At 38.5% G+C, this 22189-nt stretch overlaps 1 protein-coding gene across 2 annotated transcripts in view; it reads right to left on the bottom strand.

Annotated features, from left to right (window-relative positions):
* The window catches only part of mxi1 (max interactor 1, dimerization protein), a 39916-nt gene extending 22088 nt beyond the window's left edge, over positions 1-17828 (bottom strand). The window contains exons 1-3 of one of the 2 annotated variants that reach the window (XM_032563315.1): positions 17401-17828; positions 14332-14434; positions 5696-5725 (exon numbers count right to left, since the gene is read on the bottom strand). In XM_032563315.1, coding sequence (XP_032419206.1) covers positions 5696-5725; positions 14332-14434; positions 17401-17626 — 359 coding nt within the window. In that variant the 5' untranslated portion in view covers positions 17627-17828. Of the gene's footprint in view, positions 1-5695; positions 5726-14331; positions 14435-14542; positions 15042-17400 lie in introns of those variants that run through there. The other variant, XM_032563316.1, reaches the window with a different exon arrangement.
* Positions 17829-22189: the final 4361 nt, after the last annotated feature.

Genomic DNA, 22189 nt, shown 5'->3' with positions numbered 1-22189 from the left:
TGTTTTTTTTTTAAACTGTTCATATTGTCGGGATTGCTATTTTTATTGTTTACTCAACAGTGTTTTAAATGAGACAAATACATTTGAAAATATGATTAAATGCACTTACTATGTGCAGTTTAGTGACACAAGTCACACACTTCTGTATGTGACTGGTATCCTAAATAAGCGCATTACAAATGGGTATGGTTTCCAAAGCAGTATTTGTGTTTGTGGTGCTATGAATGCTGTGTCATGCAGTTACAGCGTTACAGTAACAGAATATTGTGATAAGTATTGCCCACCCCTAGTCTCAAGCCTTTTGCAGCCTCCTACAGTTTTTCTTCCAGGACTACTGACAATTTAGCTCCAACCAACTCAACATCAACAACTTGCCCAGCTTTCTGTCCCAGTTTAAAAGAAGCTTTTCTTCTGCATGATGCAGCAGTAATATAATTTTGCAGACATTTTACTGTTATGTGCCACTTTGAGTAGATCTATCATATAAGTTGAAGTTATTCCATCATTTGTTTTAGATGTGTCAATTTTAGTGACTTCCTCCCCAGTTTTGCTTGTTTGCAGTTTACTTGTTTTACAGCGATAGCTACACACCTGATAACCAGAAAACAGAAATAAAGTTGCATCGTAAAAAGGCTGTATGGGAGCAAAACAAAAACTCAGCAGAACATACTGTGTATTATAGACCTCAAGATGATACATGTAAAATTGAATGTTCATGGCTCGTCTCCAAGTAAATCCAAGCGCGGGCAATGTGCAAACAAGAAACATAAGCTTTATAACAGCACAATGTACTGTAACTTCCTCATTACAGATGGGGATCTAAAACTTCGAGCTATTTATATCCTTCAACTGTAGTGGCAGGTGAGAACATCCCACTTTGGTAATTATAGCACAAAAAGGCTCGCTGTACACAAATCTGGAGTACGGATTAGGCTTGCGTGCTACTCAAGGTGTCCCTTAGTCAGGTTTGTTTGACCGATAACCCTGCTCATCTCATTACCCTGTCAATTACTTCCTTGTCCTCTGGGACCATCGTTAGGTAAGCCAGAGCCAAGAGAGGCCATTGACAACACGAAACGAATGGCCTCAGAGAGAAGGCAGTTAAAAAACACACCCCGGCACGTGTGTTCTCTCAAGCTGGACTCAGTAGACCAAAGATCAGGTCCCTTAAGCTGCTTTTCTAAGGCAAGAAAAGCTTACAAGTTGTCACGTTGGTCAGAACAAACGGGTTCTGTTTTAGGCCCTGCAGCGGAGCCTGAGAATAGATTGTGCTCAGTGGGAAGGCAATTGAGAGATTGCTAAAAGATGTTTATTTTCTTTAGGAACATCCTGTTTGAATGCTCACCAAAGCTCATGGCTGGAAGAACACTTGTGAGTTTGTGGTCCACTGGTTATGAAAAATGTATGTATAAAGTCCTTCTTATTTGGCATTTGAAAAATACAGTTCTATTTGAAGGAATATTCTGCTTTGTACAGGAAAAAAACTATGACTGTAAAATATTAATGAGCAGATGTAGAAGGTTTGATCAACAAGAAATTGAAGGATTAACAGTGCATATCATGTGCCGAGAAATGGGAACTGAGATATGTATATTTCATAATACCTCAATGGAAACTCTTAGTCATCTTACATGAATTACAAAAATCCTTTCATCAGCCCACTAGAAACCTCAAGTGTACGATCATTAGAAATTGAACCCATTGTACTGATAGTTAGAGTTGTCCAATTGGACTTGGATCAATCCCTACAACTCTGGAGAAGTTCAAGAATTTCCAAGAAGTTAATGCCTCAATATGTTCGCTGGACAAAAACAGTGCAAGACAATAACACACATGTTGTGTGCGAATGTAGCAAAATAAATTTTTGTGCTTACTTGATGTCAATGTATTTGAGAGAGCTCTGGAAGACCTACACACAATTAAAGCAGCTCAGTGTGGAGAATTTACCAAGTCTTTCCAAAGTTGGAGGGAGCAAACTTGGCAATAGAATAGGTTCTCGTAATTGGAAATGCCATAGTAACGTCTACCAAAGGAATGTTGTAATGTTGGAATTTGTAGATTTTGCATTGAAATGAAAGAAGTTTCAATAAATGAGAAATGCTGCGTTCAGACTGAATGTGTTTCATGTCAAAAAGATGTCCAAAGCCTCAAGTTGGATGCAAGCATCAGTATTACTCTAGATGCGTGTCTTTCCACACTTTGCTCAGAAGCGCATCTAGAGCGACTGGGAAGAGCCTCTTGACATTTGTTTCCTCTGCTGGTCTCTTTGCACTATGGCAGAAGAAATTGAGGGAGACTTGGCTTTATTTACTGAAGCAAGAGAACATCGTCATCAAGCTGCTCTGGTCTGTGTCTGGATCTACCGGATAATTCAAAGAAGTTCTGAGTTTGTTGAGTTCCACAACCTACTCCAGGTGCTGTGCGCTGACAAAGGTCGCTTTCGGTGTTATCTTAGTCTCATCCAAACCCAGTTTGATGACTCGCATTGGTGCCTGCATCTCTTGCCAGGACACCAGATTTTCCGAGATTTTCCAACATTGGATGCGTTGTACACACATTAAGGCTCGAGATCTGAAACGTGCAGTGCTAAACACACCACAAGACTTTCTGATGTGCCCTAAATGTGTGACCACCATAGACTTTGCATGTAATCCAGTTGCCCCTAACACTCAAATCTCATTCGGTCTGAACGCACTATGACTTGTTAGCAATTGTGCCTCCGCATTTGAAGTCAAAAGTAGTATCCTCAAAATAGTACAAAAAACATAAAGATGAACTGAAGCCATGAAGATGAGATGTGAATGACCATCCAACAGTTTGCAACGTTTAAAAGAAAATCCATGTAATCAAAGTAGTGAAAAAACAGGGCTCATGCCCTTTTCTTATTAACTCTACCAAGGCTGCATACTTTGGTGACATGTGGAAGTTGAACAAGGCTGGTATGGGGAACAAGATCAAAAGATTGAGTGAGCAGAGCAAGTTATCTCCTTTCAAGTATTTGGAATGTGCTTGTGGTTTTTTTATTCTCTTTCGGTGCCTTTTATCGACCTTTAGCGGTCTCCACTGTCTCGGCAAGTCTGCACACTGCAGAGGTTATCAACACCTGTGCTAGTCATGCAAGGCAGATTGTCTCGCCGCCTGCCGATACACAGGCTTGATAAATGTTGGAAAATGCTGTGGTCAGGTCTCAAGATGGATCAAGAGCTGCTGATGGTGCTGCTGCAGCAGAGGGTGGAGAATCATGGCATAAGCCAGACACACTTGGGTGAACAACTACGCCTGATACGTATAACTTACAGCCTGGCACACGCTGTAGGGGAATTGGATTAGCTGCTGGCAAAGAAAGAGGATTATAAATGTTTGACTTTAAATGTGCTTCTGAAAGATGGATTAACAATAGCCTTCTTATCCGTATTTTCTTTCCTCGTGGAAATATGAATTACTAAGCTGTAATATAATATTCACTGTGTTGAGTATATGGTGTCAGTGTGGGAATTGGCAAAGTGCCGAGCAGAAAGTCGCATCCATTCCTCATAGGGGTGCCTGTCATTAAGTTTGGGCTTATTGACAGTAACATAATTACTAATAACCTCTTTCAGACTGTAGTTTGGCGCTTTGTCAGCGATGACTGAAAACCCACAATGATTCTGTTTTCCTCCTTCTACAGGCTTTGCCATGGTCTGTTCTGATTGGCAGAAGTGGTTACATTCCATAAATGGCCATCGAAGCAAGCCGCACAACACAGATAAGCATCGAGAGTCTCCAAAACTGTCTCCGTACAGTGAACACACAAATGAGCCGACGCTATTACCGGAATGCATTTGTGTAGGCGGAACACTGTAAAACGCAGACCTGCACGGATGCTGCAATCTGCCGAGGCCAGTCAGTTCGAAAAGGCTGGCTTCTGCATGTGAGCACCAAAATGACACATCAACTCTCATCTATATTTAACCCACTGAATCTCCTTCCAATGTTCCCATCCTTACAGAGGAAGTTGCCAGGGAGTGTGGTGAGAGAAAGAAGAAAGAAAAAAAAAGCTGAGGTGATATCTAATTACTCTGAATTGATTCATCCTCCTACGTCTCTTCAATGCACCCACACACTCTGACATAATGAAATACAAGGAAGGCTTGTTTCTGTTTGCAATAAATACTTTAAGTCTAGCTGCTCCTATTTATAGAGTCAAAGGGAACCCTTTACAGGTTGACTCTTGAAACCTGCAGAGTCACAGAGCGTAAACACCGTATGTGGGTGGCAAGCTTGATCTGATCAGGGCTTTTCTTAGTTACTTCAAAGGATAGGGCAGTAAAAAAAAAAGAAGAAAAATTACAAACCAGAATCTGAAAAGCCACTTCCTCACCCTGTAGATAGAAATCATTATGAGCGCCTAAGATAAGCTTTTTAGAACAATATAGAAGCTTGGAAACCACCTTAAATGCATTACTTTAGATAAAGAGTTGACTTTCCTGTTGCGCCAACATTCTCTTCCAATCAATAAAAACTTCAGAGTTGTGATAAAAAATGTTTTCAAGCTTTCAGCTTAGATTTTCTTGCATGTTTTTGGCCACATGTCAAAGCCCTAAAATATGAAGTCAGGCAGCTACAGCGCTTACTGTACAGACCTTCTGTACCCTCCAGGTAGCATTCAAAATGCAAACGGGGGACAACATACATTAAACAGATTTTATTTAAAAGCAGCGTCAAATGTGAGGTGTAATTGTTTTTGAACAAAGAGCGAGAACTATACTTATCCTAGGTCCAAAGGACATGAAAGTCAGGCATATTTCTATTAGCCCAACGCTTCTCAAATTCCAGATTTGGTAAGCGGACCTGGTCTACAATTTAATCTTATGTCACATTTAGCTGAGGCGCAACCAACAACCACATGGAAAAAACAGCTCAGCACGCTTCTATACCTATTAGACCCGGGACATTAACATGCTAAATTCAATTAGATAATTACATAGATTTTAATGCATTAAAAATTTTGAAGCAATTAATCACATTTATTCCCTTTTTGTTTGCATACAAAAAATTAATAAATGTTTCTGGTACAGCCGCAAATCTGGCGGTACAGCAAACAACAGCGATGGATGACAAAGTTGCTTCTCTCTACCCAAAGGGGTTCGTTTTTGTTTCAAAATACAAACTGATGGGATGCTGGAAAAGACTTGTTGTGTGCCAGTTGTACTAAAAGGACCTAGCCCATCAGCAAAGCTATTCAAACCTAAAATACCACCTCAATCAAAACATGTTGAATTAGCGTCCCTTATGTCATTTAATTTCTTGAGACATACTGTAAGTTAATCAAGGTAAGTGTTTCTTGTGAAATTATAGGGTTCATTATTTAGTTTAAAAAGAGTCAATTGTAGGCATAAAGTGTCATTTCTTTTACATTTAAGTTGAAAGCAAATGTATACGTTGAGGGAACTGCTCATCACTACTTATTCCAAACCTTTGAGTTTATTTAGAAACCAACAGAGAAAACAACATGAACTTCAGAAACCGAACCATTTTACGGTATGGTGGTGTATTTCTGGAAACTGGCTGGGAATGTGTCAGTGTTAGAGGAAGTTTGGTATTTAAAAAAAAAAAAACCAAACTTGTTTTCTATCAAAGTGAAAGTGAAGCCAAATGAACTTGTTTTCACATAAAGGAAGGGTGTGCCAGCATGTGACTGGAATTGCCAACTCACCTGTTTTTTTCCAGTTCATTGTGTGTTGACCTGCAGAAAAAACATAAAGAAAGAAACCAGAAGGAGTCAATGGAGAGTTCTGCACGGAGAGTGAAATACAGACTTTACATTTTCAGAAAGAACCTAAAACAGTCCTGAACATAATCTTAAGAGCGAAGGAGAAAGGAAGGGATAAAGTATTGACATTTTGCATAAAAAGATTACAAGTACAGCTTCAAAATGCAAAAAGATAAAAACAGGAACAAAAAACAAGCCATTATGTTTTAGAACATGGAAGGTTGCTGAGCCAATGCTGTACAGGTTTGAGACAATAATAGTTATTTTGGATTTCCTAAAAGATACACAGTGTTATATTAGTAAACCCCTGGTGTCCGTTATTTGTTCTGTTTCTTCCTACCATTTCTTCTTTTTCCATTCTGAGGCTCAACTTATAACCTCGTTACGATCCAGCAGCACAAAGTGAAAACACTTGTAACTTTTCCCTCTGGTCTTAAGACTTTAATCAGGAAAGTATGCAAAAGAGCATCTACTTGTAATCTGAGAATAGGTATATGAGGTCGACAAACACAGGCTCAGATTTGGGATGTGGAAACTAGTCAAGACACTAATAAATCCAGCATACAGAAAACCTTACATGAACAAATATTAACATGACATCCAGGCATTCACTGCAGCATCATAAAGCCTCTTACTGAACAACACACAACAGACCTCTTTGAGGACGAGTGTGACATTGAAAGCACTTATGTTTCCTCTGAGTAGAGCATTAGAGTGTGTGTGCATGTGGGCAGCTGTAAGCATGCGTGCGCACACACCCACACACAGCAGCAGCATCCAGGGTTCAGTCCTCTGTTAATAATGCGAAGTGAATCAGCTGATGCCTAAGAGTGTCTTTGTATGGAAACAAACTGAAAGGAGTCCAGGCCTCCTCCTGATTCCTAAATTGCCAACGTCCCTCGACACACAAACTACACCCTGCCTTCTCTGAATGAGGCTCGGGCTCATGAATGCAGCATGACGGGTAGATTGTAGGTGTGGCGTTCATTCTCTGAATCCATTTTTTTCTTTTGTTTGATTATAGTATGTTTTTTTTTTTTCATTTATTTGGATGCGAATAAACAAAACGGTAACAACAGAAGTAATACGTTGCCTGGAAGGAAGGAAAAAAAAATCATATTCCTTAATTTTCTTTGGTCTTGGATGCTGCACAGCTGGAAGAAATTATACTGTTACGGTAGGGTTTTTTTGTACACTTGTTGTGATGCGTAACGGTGGCAACAAAGATTTGTTTTTACAACTGGGAGCAGCTGATTACAATCTCAAAAGCCTCAAATAATACCTGAACTACGACCCCAAATGCAATAGGAGTTTAAAGCGAGGATTCGTGGATGCAGGACAGGACCAAAGAGCAGAAGAAGGAGGAGGAAATTCAAACCATCTCTTCTAGACCTGAAACTATCCTGATTAATCAATTATAGAAATAATCACCACCAAATTTAGTCATCGATTAATCAACTGGAGTATACAGACTCTAAAAACGACCATTTGCTGAAAGAACAACACAGTCAGCGCAGTAATTTAGACAAAACCGCACGAAAATATACACTTTTTGCATTTAAGAAGAAAAACCTTCTTTGTCTGTAAATATGTTCAGTAGTACGCTAAAGGACTGCTTTGTTGCTGCATTTTCTTCCCCTTATTTATAAATATAGTTTAATTGTTTGCTTATTTGTATCTTTTAATGCATCTCTAATGCTATGTTAAATGAAAAGCCTGAAAAATGTGCCAATATTTTTATCCAATTACTCAATTAATCGTCAGAATATTCTATAACATAATCGATTGCTAAAATAATCATCGGCTGCAGCCCTAATGTTTTCCATCCATCCAACGGGCGAGGATTATATCCTCGACTCCAACGTCTCTCTGCCTGGCTTTCTAAACATACCGCCAGACAGAGATTTAGAGAGGCGCGGCAAAAGCAAATGAGGTGGATTAGTAGTGCTTGCAAACAACTGGGAGTGTCATCTAAGACACGTCGCTGTGGAATATCATATCTACTGCCTGGAAATTGATTTGTTCCCATGTCATGACAGTCATATAGCCACAGTATGTAGTTAGAAGCCTCTGCAGATTCGCTGCAAGACTGACTGCTACTGGAGATCCTTCCTTCCCTCAGCATCACCATCCACAACGACTCCTTGAAGATACTTGGATGATATGAGGTGCAAAGATATTTAATTTCCCTTCAGGATAAATAAAGTGTTTTGGATTTGAATTGAAGTGTACTTTTCCCACTTTTATTCACAATTCTGGACCAGGCACTCATCTGTACAGGTCAGGAAAGAGAAGCAGCCAAGAGGCTTGTTGTAACTCAGGAGCTGCAGAGATCCTGAAATTGTTGTCTTTCACAAATCGAGTCTGTATGGAAGCACATCAAGAAGAAAGCCATAGAAAAGTTTCTGAAGCGGCTCAGAGTTCTTGGGAAGAAAAATTCAGGTTGCGGCGAGGCCGCTGATTAGTCTCTGGATGTGCAAATCAGGTAGAGACACGCCTCAAAAGACTTTCAGCCGGAAGTGCTTAAATACTAAGGCAGGACACTCAGATTTTTGTTTGCAAAATTATTTCACAAACCACAAATTGTTTTTCTGAAATATAACGGTAATTCATCACTTTGTGTTGGTCTTCTATTGCAGAGAATCCCTCAAAACAAACATTGTTTTGAGGGATTGTAATATTACAAAAACGTTTTTGTTTTTTTTTAAAAAAAAAAGGTCAGAGTGAAATATTTTCCTTCTCTTTACAATAGAATAATAAGGCCTCTGTAGTTACTATTGTGCTCAAGTGACAGACTGCACACGTCACCATCTACGACAAGTAAAAGGAGCGGCAACATACTTTAGTCACTGATAAGCTGCTAATAGTTGTTTACTTGAAACTCTCTTAAGTACCTGAATTAAAGGTTTCCATTTGCATCAACTATATCTCAGAGGTCATGTTTGGAAACTCCCAACTCCAAGACATTCAGTCAAACTGATCAGAATCAAAAATAAGTTAAGCTTGACAAACGTTTCCAAAAAAATTCCACTTTTAAAAAGAGACCAGATCAGCAGATGTGTGCATCTGTGAGTCCGCCAAACAGAAGATGAATGAATGCATGTGTCATTTTTTTTTTCATCATTTGAGTCAATAGTTGTCAGCAGCATTTGGGTTGCTTAGTAACCCTCATCCCCTTTTAGCTGGACAATTAAAACTTGTTTGTTTTTTTTTACCAAAAAAAAAATTGCTTGTTTTCAGCTGATTATTGCTCTTTTAGGAATAAAGAGCAGTGTTTTCACAGGACATAAACACATTATAGGAGCAATTACAGCATGTCAAGGAGAGTAGCTTCCATTCTGTTAAAACATTCATCAAAACAGGACGCTTATGTAAACTGAAAATTATGTTAGAAAAATAATTTGTACGACGGAGCATTAGGGTCAGACTAAGAGTTTGTTTTTTCAATATTGCGGGAATAAAATCATAGAACTGGTAAGATAAAGACATAGTTTTGCTTGATAGTTATCAAGGTCTGATTTGACCAGGTCATCTAGTTCATCATTCTTTCTTCCAAATAGACAGAGTGATTTGTACAATTGTTTCAAAGCCCTGCTGCTGATAATAATTTGATGCTTATGTATTAAAAAAATTAAACATGTCCAATTTGTAAAACTGACACCAAAAGTATAACTTTACAAGGTGCTCAACTTTTCATATTTTAACTTCTTATTAGTTTTTGCGTTGGAGCTACTATAAAATTACTACTTCATTACGACTTTATTCTGGTAATACTATAAGTTTTTTCGCATATTATTTAGTCTTTATTGTCATACAACTTTTTCCTTGTGTTATTACAACTTATTCTCATAAAAGTATAACTTTTGTGTATTCTAGTAACATTATGAATTTATTCTCTTATCAATACAATTTTTTCTCATATTATAACGACTCTATTCCCATAAAATCATTTTGTTTTGTCGTACCACTTTATTCTTGCATTATTGTGACTTTATTCTGGTAGTATTGTGACTGTATTCTCGTAATATTATGAGTTTATTCCCTTATGACGTTTTTCTCTTAATATTATTACTTTTCTTGTGATTTAGCTTTATTTTTTTCTCATCCTGGCCCTAATACTCGACCGTAAGTATCCACTGCAAAAATCTAATAAAGTAACTTTAGTCACTCGTGTGTGACCAACCAGCCCTGACCCAAAAATCATCCAACACGGACAGCCACAGCATATCTTAGTGTGGCCTCTTATTTAAAGAAAACAATCAAAGTTAGATTACGTTCTCACAGAGATTTATAATCAGAAACCATTTTCCTTCATCCTGACTGACAATATCTGAATCTCCAGTGCATGACAACAAAAGCAGCAGAGATTATAAAGTGGCTCCAGGCCAGACATAACAGCACCAGGCCTCCTCCTGTGTTCTTGTAAGTGTACGTGCATGTGTGCGAGTGCGCACGCCCGTAGAGTGGGTCAGAGATAAAGCATCCCTGCTATAAACGGCAGGCGAGAGAGGACAGAGTCAGATAAGCCTGTGGCTTTAAGCCTCAAAACCGCTACCGAGGAGGCAGCTGCAAACTGGAGAGCAAACGAAACGTGCAAGATGAATTTGAATTTTAATGTACATTTTAGAAAGAATATTAGAACTGCAGCTCACAATCGTACGAGTAATCAGTTCCTCTGACGCTTAATCAAGTCATCGAATACGAAAAATGACACATTCTGTTGATTTTTCATTTACCTCTTAAGCATAGTTTTTATAGAATTTTACAAGTATGAAAGAAATTCAGACAAGTAAATCACTCAATTCCTTTTTTTAAATGAGAAAATAAATATTTCATTGCTTAAATGCAACATCATAGCATGCCTTTAGCATGTGCTTGATTATTTGTGGCAAAGGATGCAACTAGAGCTAAATAAATATAAAATAAATACTTAAATAAGCCCTTTCTGCATCACTTAACACCAATACAACGTAGGGCTATTCTGTTTTCAATTAACGAATTAATAATTGCACAGCAAAGGGTGCTCAATATGACAATTTTACGGAATTTGAACCAGGTGCAGCTTATACTATAATACTTGAGGAGTTTTAGGTAGAAAATATATACAGACATTTTTTTTTATCTTAAATGCTAAATTTATACACTTTTGTATAATTACTGCTCTGATTGTGATGGAGCTCACAGCAAATTGCCTTTTTTGAGTATGTGTACTCCAGCTAACGATTAATCGATTGTTAAATTAGTTGATGATTATTTCAATAATCGATTCATCGCAATTGTTTCCGCCCTAAAGTGTACGTTATCAACCTTTCCAAGAGGACAACCTAACCCTACTACTGCTTCAGGGGAGGAAAAAACAATGACTTTGAAGAATGAGATGTAGCTATATTATGACGGTCCATTACAGCTACAGGTCATCAGTGAAATAAACATACATTCTGTGCTATTTATATACAAAACAGCCCTGATGAGTCAGGTCATGGACAAAGGGCATTTTCACTGTCCTTCTGTTGACACGTGCAGGCTGTGAGTGATCTATCAAGTGTTAAAACAGAGTCCGCACGAAGGTCAGGGAATGAGTTTTCAGAGCGCAGCATTGCATCCTAACAAGGTGAGCAAGTGTTACTCCCTCTATCTGTCAACAGTCATAAAATTGCAGAAAATCCCAATTCAATTTAATGGGAGGCACTGCTGCAGTTTGAAGTAGGGCTTAGACGATTAATGGAGCTAATTGTGATTAATCAAATATTGAAATAATCATCAAATAATTTAGTAATTGATTAATTGTTACCTGGAGAGTACAGATTGTAAAAAAGGCCATTTGCTGAAAGAAAAACACAGTCAGAACAGTAATTAAGTCAGAACTGTGCAAGTCTTTCATTTACGATGCAAACATTTAACCTAGAAGTCCTCAAGCTTCACCTGGTTCAAATTGTGTAAAAGAAATCTCCTAATAAGCCTCCTTTTGCTATCCATTCATTATTGCAAAACATTATCAACAGATTAGTAGACAGTATTTTTTAGCTGCAGATACATCCTTTGCTACAAATGATCAAGCAAACACTAAAAGAAATTGCATTACAGGCAATAAAATGTTTATCAATAAAAAGGTAATTGAATTGTTTGCTTATTTGAATTTTTTGTGTATTTCTAATATTGTGTAAAAAAGCTTAAGTGGTTAAATGAAAATCCTGCAGAATGTGCCACATTTTTATCAGATTAATCGTCAGAATTGATTACTAAAATAATTGTTACTTACAGCCCTAGTGTGGCTGCAAAGACACACTAGGGCTCAAGACAGGAATAATGTGAGCTCCATCACAATATGCAGCTCTAAATGGTATTAGGTAGAAAGCATGTTGATCTAGACTGACCTATGAAAATATCTTCACGGAGAATATTTTCTAGAGTATTCCTCGCTTTGAAGAATGCCATTTTTGCTTGGTACTGATATTTTATTCCCACCAACAACTGATTTTGTCACTTCATCACAACCGCTCCATCTAAATACAACTTAAAGGGCAAATTGTGTTGAGGCATTCCTACATATGTCAGGCATTCCTACATATGTCTGGGTTGGTTTTTTCATCCTGAGTGCCATAAATAGGGCCGCAGACTTCTGATCATGACTGTTGCCATGCAGAGCGAGGCAGCGTTCAGCGCTCGTGACGAGTAACGTGCAACTCCTGTTTGTGGCCCCATTCTCACGTCAATATTAAAAGGCTCAGAAGGCAATCGGAGGGGGAGCTCGTGTTTGATGTGGGACTGTTAATGGGCAGCGTTACATATGTATGTAAGCAGGAGGAGAGGATGTACTGCCTGCAGGAAGGGTGGTGGTGGAAGCGGGAGTTGACATGGAAGATCCATTTCTGCATCCAACTATAGGCTCATGTCTTGGAGTGGAGAAGAGGCTTATGTTGGAACTAGGCATGAGTTACGCTGACAGTTTAAGGTCCTTTTAATGAAGCATTGTTTTTTCTTTCTGCCTGGCACATCCTCAGCGCTGCCCCTCCCCTACATGTTACTTCACACAGCATGTTAGCTAGCTGAAAGAAAGCAATTAACTCTTGCCAACAATAAAAATCTGGGAACTTTTTCCTAAAGCTAACACCATAAGTAGCAAGAGAGGACACTATGTCAGTGGTGAGTAGATGGTAATTAACAGCTAACATTAGCATTAGCTTGACAGCAGGGCATAATTAAAATTAGAATGACAGTAAATGAATGTCACCAACGCTTATTTTAACTGTTATATGCAATATGTGATATTATTTAGCAGTGATTGGAATAATCATTTGCTTTAATGATTACTTAGTTCATACATTTCTGTTTTATTTGTATTCATTTTTTGACAGGATGAATCAATCAGGTTTCATGTATCTGATACTGATTTAGGGTTTCCTTCAAGGTCTGACTCAGTTTTCAAGATGTATGAAAGAAATAAAAACAGTTCGGCAGGTTAGACCAAGTCAGTAGATTCTAATACAACTAAAAACAAATGAGTTAAGACTATTCCTGCTACTGTAAATGAACTTATGACTATGTGATTTTTATTGGCCATAAAGGAATAAAGAACTGTTGGTTTTGCTGATTTGTCACTATTCGACGTCACGATCAGGGGAAAACTGTCTGATTCCGATCACTGGCCGAAAAAATTTGATTTTTATAACCATGCAGGGTCCACATGATTCAGTGTTAGAGCAGGCCCACCATATACAGAGATTACACAGTCCTATGTCCAAGTAAGGTAAAGTAATTTTATTTTATTTACATAGCAAATTTTCAGCAACAAGGCAATTCAAAGTGCTTGTTTCAAATCAATTTTTTACATCTTCCCCTTTCTCTCTCTGCCCTCCTTCCTGTCTTTCTACTGTTGAATAAAGGCCACTAGCGCCACAGAAACCAAAGAAAAACTAACAAAAAAAATATTTTTTTTCATTTCATATCAATCACAAACTTAAATTCATTCATTATTATTACAATCAATTATTATAGCTGTAACTGGTGCTATGTTGTTTTCCTTTAGCAGCAGTGAATGTTAATGATGCTTTCCTGCTTTATTTTTAAACTGAATGTTATCATACTTTAAGGATTATGCCTATGTAATTAAGAACGTATGCGGTAGCTGTACAGAGTGGTTGGATCTAAGGTTACGTTTTCCTTGTTAGTCCTTCACAAGCAAATCTCGTGACCATAAAGAAACCAGCAGCGAGTTTGTCTATAAGGTGAAAGAGAAAGTAAGAACGTTAGGTAATCTACCAAAGATGTATGAGCACCAATATTAATACAAGAAAAAATAAACAAAAGTCCTTTTAAAATGATGACTGAAGATTTAGACATTATTCAAAAATAACGCTGCAATATTATTACTTCTGAACTCACTTTTACCAGGATCTCTAATCTGGATCAGGAAGTCAGTTTGACAATCAGCTGATGAAACGCTGCTTACATCACACGTGCCTTCCTACGAGTACTCGCAAATTACTCTATACTTATTACGCGCTACGCTACATTTCCCAGCAAAAAATAAATAAAATAAAATAAAAAGCCAGAAGTCGACAGAGAAATGATATTCTTACCTGTTGTGATTGCTGCTGAACTTTTTATTTCGGAACTTCCTCTGCCTCTGGTAGTTTGTGCTCTGGTTTAAAGGGAAGGTCGAAGCATATCCATGTTCGCACTCTGAGGACGGGAAACCAACGGTTATAACTGACAGCCACGGCTCCACACACACACCTGCTGCCGAGACACTTTTTTACAGTCAGTTTAAAATATATTAACACATGTCACCTCTTTCTCTTCTTTCTATGTACTCCGCTGCCTCCAGTAACAGCTGGATATTTACTAGCTGGACATCGGTCATTCTTCCCTGAGGCTGTCTGCCGTTAACGTTGAACTTCGCAAACGGCAGGAACGCTCGGTCGCTTTTTAAAATGTATTTATTTACCGAAGACAGTACTGCATCTAATGGAACTGGCTGGGGAAAAAAAGACACCTCATTGACCTACACGGAGCTTTTCTTACGAGCTCTAATAAAAAAAAGATGGTGCAAAAAGTCCAGTCTTTCCGAGCTAGCAAGCTACTACTAACAGCCAGCAGTTCTTAAATCTTGTTAGAAAATGTTAGTACCCGTGTATCAAAGGAATATTTTTTTTCTAGGAAACAGGATATCATTTTTTGTTTTTTTTTACAAAAAGAGATGTGAATAGAAAAGTGTCCCTAAATGAGCCAGAACCCAGCAAAGCGTCTGCTGCTCGTTTCTTCTCCTCTCCTGTTTGTTTACCTAGCCGCTCAGCTGGGAGGCGGGAACTAAGGAGGGGTTTGAGTGAGGTAGGCTGGTTTAAACGCGGTGTATTCTGGGACATTGAGTATTTTAGTGCATTTGCTTCGAGCTATCATTGGAAGTTACAAGTCGGACTTTTTCGAAGTAAAATTAGCAACATGTATTTTGAGAAATTTTATCACATTTATAATAAAAAAATATAGTAAATATTTGTTATCATAAATTGATAGTACAAATTGAGATAAGGGGGTAGGATTAAATAAGCATTCACTTCTTCCTACTCTTTTTTTTGTCAAACACAAAAGTAGTAAGCTAATTTGTTCTTGGTTTTGTATGCACATGTTACTACTTTACTAGATTTTTAAGAAAAAAAAAACTTGTTTGAAATAAATGAATTTAGATGCTTTATCAGGTTCTGTTGTAAATCACAATTTCACTAAGACAAAACTTACGAACAAGATTGCAAGATTAACAAGCACAGTATGGAGCACCAAAAGTGACAAATTCTGATAAATGAATGGATGTTGCATATGTACATAAAAATAACATTGGATTGCATTAAAATGAGAAAATAAATTAAGCTCTATATATTTTAGGGCATTTATCATAAATGCATTTAAGGTGTGAATTTATTAATGAAAAATGAAAAATATGGTAGTTATAATTGAAATCTCCTTATGGGACCTAATTATTAGGTTTTTTATGATTCTCACAGTCATGTGCTACAGCGCATCATAAAACAATTTGCAGTGAGGAGGTGTGAGCATTGATGAGATTATTAAGGACAACACAATAAATCAGATGTTAGGATACCTATTCTTTGCCTAAGATGTAAGCTACATTTCAATTCTGACATTTATTGATGTGTTTTTCTTAAATCCACATGTTAAATTATAGATTATTTATTTTAAACATCACCACTTGTTATAAATTATATCACAAAACATGTATTACACAACGTTATTTACTAGATTTGGCTCTTTGACACGCTATACCTTTGGATATGAAAGTTTGCTTTCGGAAGGGTTAATTTGCTCTAATTTATCTAAATAATAATTTACAACAAATATCAAATCAAAGAGAAAAACTGATCATGGTGTGTTGCTGCATTAGTAATAAACGATATCTAGAGAAACGCCTATATAATAGCGTTAGTTATGACTGAGGAATGAGGATTAAAAGAAAAAGTACTCTAAGTCCCAGACTTCATCGGGGCGGTGGGAGTGTTTTTCTCGGCTTAAGCCAGGCCCAGCAACACATGACATCACAGACGAGCACAAGCCTAATTGGCGGACGACTTTGACGGACGTGGAGGGCTTAACCCGCAGGTGACCAACCGCGGCAGAGATTTGCGCCATGTGGAAAGCACTGCAACACGCCCCCAAATAGCAGGAAGCAAACAATTGAGAGAAGAGCTGTCTCAAGCGAGGTGATGAAAATTCCCACGTTGCAAGTGGGGGGGGGGGGGGGGGGGGAAAGTGCCTTCTCATGTGCGCAGCCCTGGAATTATTAATATTTCTGCGCTGAACGCAAAGCGACTCTTGTAGACTCGCGCTAAAATGCAAAGGCATGTCCAACAAATCATGCCCGATTATAAGGATATGATATTATATTTTACAATATGCACTGTTCATACTGCATTATTATTTAATCAAACGCCACCAGATTGCTACCATAAAGGCCTGAGCCTTCGTGCACTTCGAGATTTGCCGTCTGCAGAAAGTCTCATAACTTATTTATAGTTGCATAAACGCTTGCGAGATTGGGGAATCTGACACGTCAAGCCCAGAATGACACGTTCTGTAAAACTCACTTGCATTCACTGCGTATTAAAAACAACAACAACTCTGTTTTTTGCCATATATGGCCCCCTGTAGAGTCTGCGGGGGCACAATGACATCATCCTAAACTGAGCCCCGGAGGACGCCGCAATGTGATCAGATTTTATTAGAACATTCATATACACACCTAAACATCATCGGGGTCTATGTTGTACTTTAACTGTGCTGCAGGGGAAATGACTGATCCCTGTTTTTCAGAGTTGCAGAGGCACACAGCGACGATGCCTGCTGCGGATAACACACACACAGAAACAGTCTAAACACGAATCAAAGCACGCAAGTCTCCCCCCACCCCCCTCATTTACTAACGCAATGATTAAATCGCACGTATTGCCCGTGCAAACCTGCCCCAGGCTGTGCTTATTGCAGACAGTGGTGCACGAGTTGCATGAACTCAGCCCTTTGTTGTCTGAGACTGTTGACAATGAGGTGATTTTTTTTTTTTGTCCTCCTGAAATTCAGATGAAAAATGTAAAGGGATTTTTAAAAAAAATAAAATAAAAATGCAGCAGAGATCAACTCACTTCCGTCCTTGCGCTCGGCGCTCTCCACAATCCTTGCAGCATCCAGTAGCATCTGAACGTTTTTCAGGAAAGTGATCTGCTCCATGTGGGAGTCTTTGGAGTTGAAGACGTCATTGAAAGCGCAGCTGGACATGTCGAAATCTTGCTGATCCAAGAGGGATGCTTCCGAATCAAAGAAGAAGTCGTCACTCTTCAAACTTCGTCTTTGCCTCTCAGTTTTGGCCATTTTTCCTTTTCTTCTTCTCCTTCTTCCTTTCTTTCGCTCCTCTCTCTGGAGTTTTAGCGCTTTCTAACGACGCGCAGAGCGCTGAAAGCAGTGCGGTGCGGCAGCAGGAAGCAGTTGGCGTTGCTCTTGTTAGATGGTTTCTCGTTTCTTTCTTTCTGTTTTTTATGAATGCAGGGTGCTTAATGTGGCCAATGTCAGTGGATGCTGGTGCATGGGAAAGAGGAGGAGGGCGGCCCCTCGGTGTCTGAGGAGTCCGCATGGTCCCTGTGCTCGCCCCCTGGAATTGTCTGGGATTTTTTTTAAAAGCAAATTTTCAGTACTGTACAATAATAATAGTATGGAACAAGTCTGGTTTTAATTAGCGTCAGGTCAACAGTTACAGTGACAGAAGTGAATTATTGATCTGCCTGCTATTTAGCTAATAGCAACGAGAAACTGCATTAATATTAACAAGCCAGTTTAGTAGCTTTTGTGGTTATTTGGTTGCATGGACGAAATTAGCACATTTTATTCTCCCAACCCCCTGAAGCTTTTCACATTTTGCTACATTGCAACCACCATAAAAAAAAGGAAGGACTCTGCAGTTTAAGGGAAAAGTGTGAATTTAAAAATGTTAAAATTCAGAACCACAAGAAAACCTTTTGTGAGTGAGTGGGTGCGGCAAAGCTGTGGAATGACTTAAGCATGGAAATCAATCGAGTAACGTCCAAACAGTTTCAAATGTCATGTGAGATCATCATTGCGTACCAATTTGAGAAATAATTAGTGCCATTACAGCTATCAATCTTATTATTACAACTTAATAAAGTTGTCGACTTTATACAACAACATTATGGTGTATCGCTATAGAGAGAGTTTGAAGATGTTAAAAATTATATTTACAGACTATCGGCTCATTTCCTTGAGTCTTTGATGAGCAAAAGAAGTTGAAGCACACATTTAAAAGATTCCCGATTTACATTTATTTTTGTATGTACTATCAAAATGGCAGAACAGTAATTAAGAAGAAAAATATTTCTTTACATGTTTTAGGAAAGTCTTTTTACTCCACAAAATATTTGTACAGAAAATAAAAGTCCAATACTTTTTCAATTTCAGTGTGAAATTATCCACTGCACTAAAAGATTAGTGTATTTATAAAGAATAATAATAATAATAAAAAAGATTTCTACTAGAGGTGCCAGGGAATGCAAAAGGCCCTGTGTATAACATAATCTACTGCTTTCTGATTTATAATAAAATTCCTCATGTGAGCTTTTCTTACCTTACATGTACATAAAACCACATACTTACGTTTATATTTACACATGTTGTTTGGAGTACATGCAAACAACACGTGGCCGGTTGGATGTGAGTTGAGATAAATCTGCTTTGATGGGTTGGAACAGTATTTTATTGTATATTCCTATGGATCATATTTTAGAGTATGAACAACGAGCTGCAGGACTGGTAGAACAAACATGTATATGCAGACTAAGGGCAGAGGCTATGCCTGTATTTTCTTTTCTTCTCATCATTAGTGTCGGTAGTGTTACTTGGTGTTTTTGTGCCTTTGAAAGACATGCCAAACCTAACATGACTAGTCCAGACAAAAGTCTGGGTCTTGACAGAGGAGCACAAAGATGTCACTGTAGCATCAGATGCACCTGTATCCGATGGGGAAAAAAAAAAAGTCACTCAGAGGTGCGTTTGTTTTCCTTGATCTCGTGCCATTTTCAGAAGACCTTTTGATGGGTTGCCGCATTGGGGTCCGTTTTGACACAGAACACGTTGAGGCACAGCCCTGTATTAAGTCCTGACAAGCCACCCTAACCACCTCCCCACCCACTTCAACCCGCCCTCCTACCCCTGCTCTCCTTTGCCACTTCAAAGGGGCTGGCAGCGGCACATATTCGTTTGATGTAAAGTTCATAGAAACAGAAACTTTCAAGTCCAGCGCGCTCACGGGGGAATCTCTGAAGGTCTCTCCTTCTCCTGCCCCTTCACTTCCAAAGCCTCAGTGAGGGGTGGCTGTGGAGGAAGGAAACCCCCTTTGAGTTGTTGGCCTATTTTAGACTGCGAAAGCTGCTAGCACCTGCTCACGTCCAAATCGCAGGATTTTGATGAGGAGTCTCTCTGGGATTTCAACCCAAACATCCCTGCTTAGATCACAAGGTGCCATTAGAAAGCTCAAGTATCTTAGGTGGTAAATGCAAGGTGTGACGAACTCTGAAAATTTGATTACAGCATTTACAATCCAGCCTGAGAGCCACGAGGCAGGAGAATTAAGAAACTCTGCACAACACAAGTCACGTGTCCCAGAGGGCAAACACTGGTAACAGTGGGAAAGTAAAGATTTATGAGAGACCACTGCTTCGGGGAGGCATGTCCTACAGGCACAAAGTGAAGTCAAACCCTTCCTCTTCACCAGAATCACTCAGATTAAAGGCCACTCTGTGATCCTTTCCTTTGAAGACAGTGCTTGTGTCAAACTGCAGTGAAACAGCTTCAAAATCAACAGCAAAGACAAGTGCAGAGGTCAAACACTCATGATAAGAAAGAGTTCTTTCAACTTCTGCGAAGATCAGCTTATTGGTTTGGGAAGGAGGGAAATAGACGAACAAATGCCAATGTCAGCCAAAGAAGAATGAAATGGCCGCTCAACGAGAACACTTAACTCAGTGGCTTGCATTAGCCGGAGGCACAAAGTAAAGCAATGTCCAATAATACCAATCAAGAGTCCAAACCAGATAATACCTTCCAAAAACTGATATCCTTAAAGAAACACAGACCCTGCTCAAGAATCCCCTTTAAAGACACGCATCCTTTTGATCAGTGTTAAACCGTTGAATGGTGGCGCGACTGGTAGCCCGAAAGTCTTTGTGCTTGGAACTTACTTGTCCGTCTTCTTCATGCGTTTGTTCTTCCTCCCACAGTCAAAATACATGACTGTTAAGTTTATAGGTCCCTCTAAATTAGATGCGAGTGTTTATGTGCATGCTGTGTGTCTCTAAAATTGACTGTCAAGCTGTCCATGGTGTACCTTAAAACTTTAAGCAGATGTAGTCGAATGGACTTTCAAATTAAAACCAAATTCATAAAAGGCTTATTTTTATCCCAAAGAAAAATTAAGTATTATATCACAAAAGGTTCATCAAAAAGTTATTGTTGATGCTGATGGCTGGCACCAGAGAGGATTTCCAGTAGATCTGGGTAGGTCTGCATTCCAGCCAGTAGCAGTTCAAAGACTCTCTGTTGTTATAAAGCAGTCTCATGAACAGGATGCTAAGGGTTGTCAGTGTTTTTTTTGATTTTATGAAGGATCCTTCTTTGCACTCATTTCCTGTTCACCTCCTCCGCCCATTACTCCCCAGAGTGCAGAGTCATGGTAAAATTGCCACTTCAAAATAGTTTTTAGCTATTTGTGCAACCAATGGAGAGTTGCTCAGTTGAACTGAAAAAGTGAGTTGAATGAAAAGTTAATGTCTTTACATGTTTGTTTACATTTGTTGGGCAAACTTTCTAATTTAACTTGCAGAATGAATTAAAAATTGTTTGGAAAGTGAGAACATTCATTATGTAAATTGCCCCAGTTCTTGTTTTGCAGAGGCGATTTTGCGTCATCTCTGAGTCAGCTCCATCCTCTGAGCAAGCAGAGGTCACATTAGAACGCAACAAAATGAAACTCTCAAATCTTTTAGAGACAGTAGCACACAAATGGTAGACGCATTGCCACAATAAAACACTTTCATATAATAGTTTTCTATTCTACCCACTATTGCTTTCCCGGAAAACTCGCTGACATTTTCATGAATGTCACCAATTTACATCATCCTCAAAGGACCACTTGAGCTGGAGCGTGTTCATAGGTAATTACGCAACATCCACAGAGCGAGATCCGGCACTCAGGGTGTGAGTGGGTGTGGAAAGGGAAACAAACAATAACAGATAGGATGGATTGACCCAAAGACTATAAAAATATTTAAAAGAAAAGTTTAATATGAAATTCACTGAAACTTTTTCCGACTCAACAGACCCACAATCGAATGATTAAAGTATAGTCATGTATTGGAATGACCAGAACAGATCAAAATCCAATATGTTAAAGGCTTGAAAATTGATTTCCACAGACACCCTCAGTCCAGTCTGACTGAGTTAGGAAAACCTTTAGGAGTTTCTACATAGCAATTACATAGGGTGGGTTGAATACAAATGAAAACCACTTAGGTCCAATTAACAATCATACATTAATTTGTGTTGGTCTATTTCATAGCTTCCAATAAAACAACAATAACTTTGTGTTTGCTATGTGGAAAAAGTTCAAGGTACAGACCAAATCCGTAAAGTATGATTTTGAAAAGCCCATTCATTTAAGGAACTTTATCAGCAAGTGAAACAATATTATACAGACGAATTAAACACAGTTGGATGTTTGGAAGCCTTTATTTCTGTTAATTGTGATAATTTTCCACTTACATCTAAATAAAAACATGGCATTTAAAATTAGAATTTCACATCAGACCAATAAAAAAAAAAAAACAATTATTCACAACAGAAATGTGGGCTTAAGAAGTATGCTTAATA

The sequence above is a fragment of the Xiphophorus hellerii genome, chromosome 5 (genome assembly GCF_003331165.1).
Source record: "Xiphophorus hellerii strain 12219 chromosome 5, Xiphophorus_hellerii-4.1, whole genome shotgun sequence".
NCBI lineage: Eukaryota > Metazoa > Chordata > Actinopteri > Cyprinodontiformes > Poeciliidae > Xiphophorus > Xiphophorus hellerii.
Note: the sequence above shows the minus strand (reverse complement) of the source record. Positions and strands in the feature narration are given on the sequence as shown.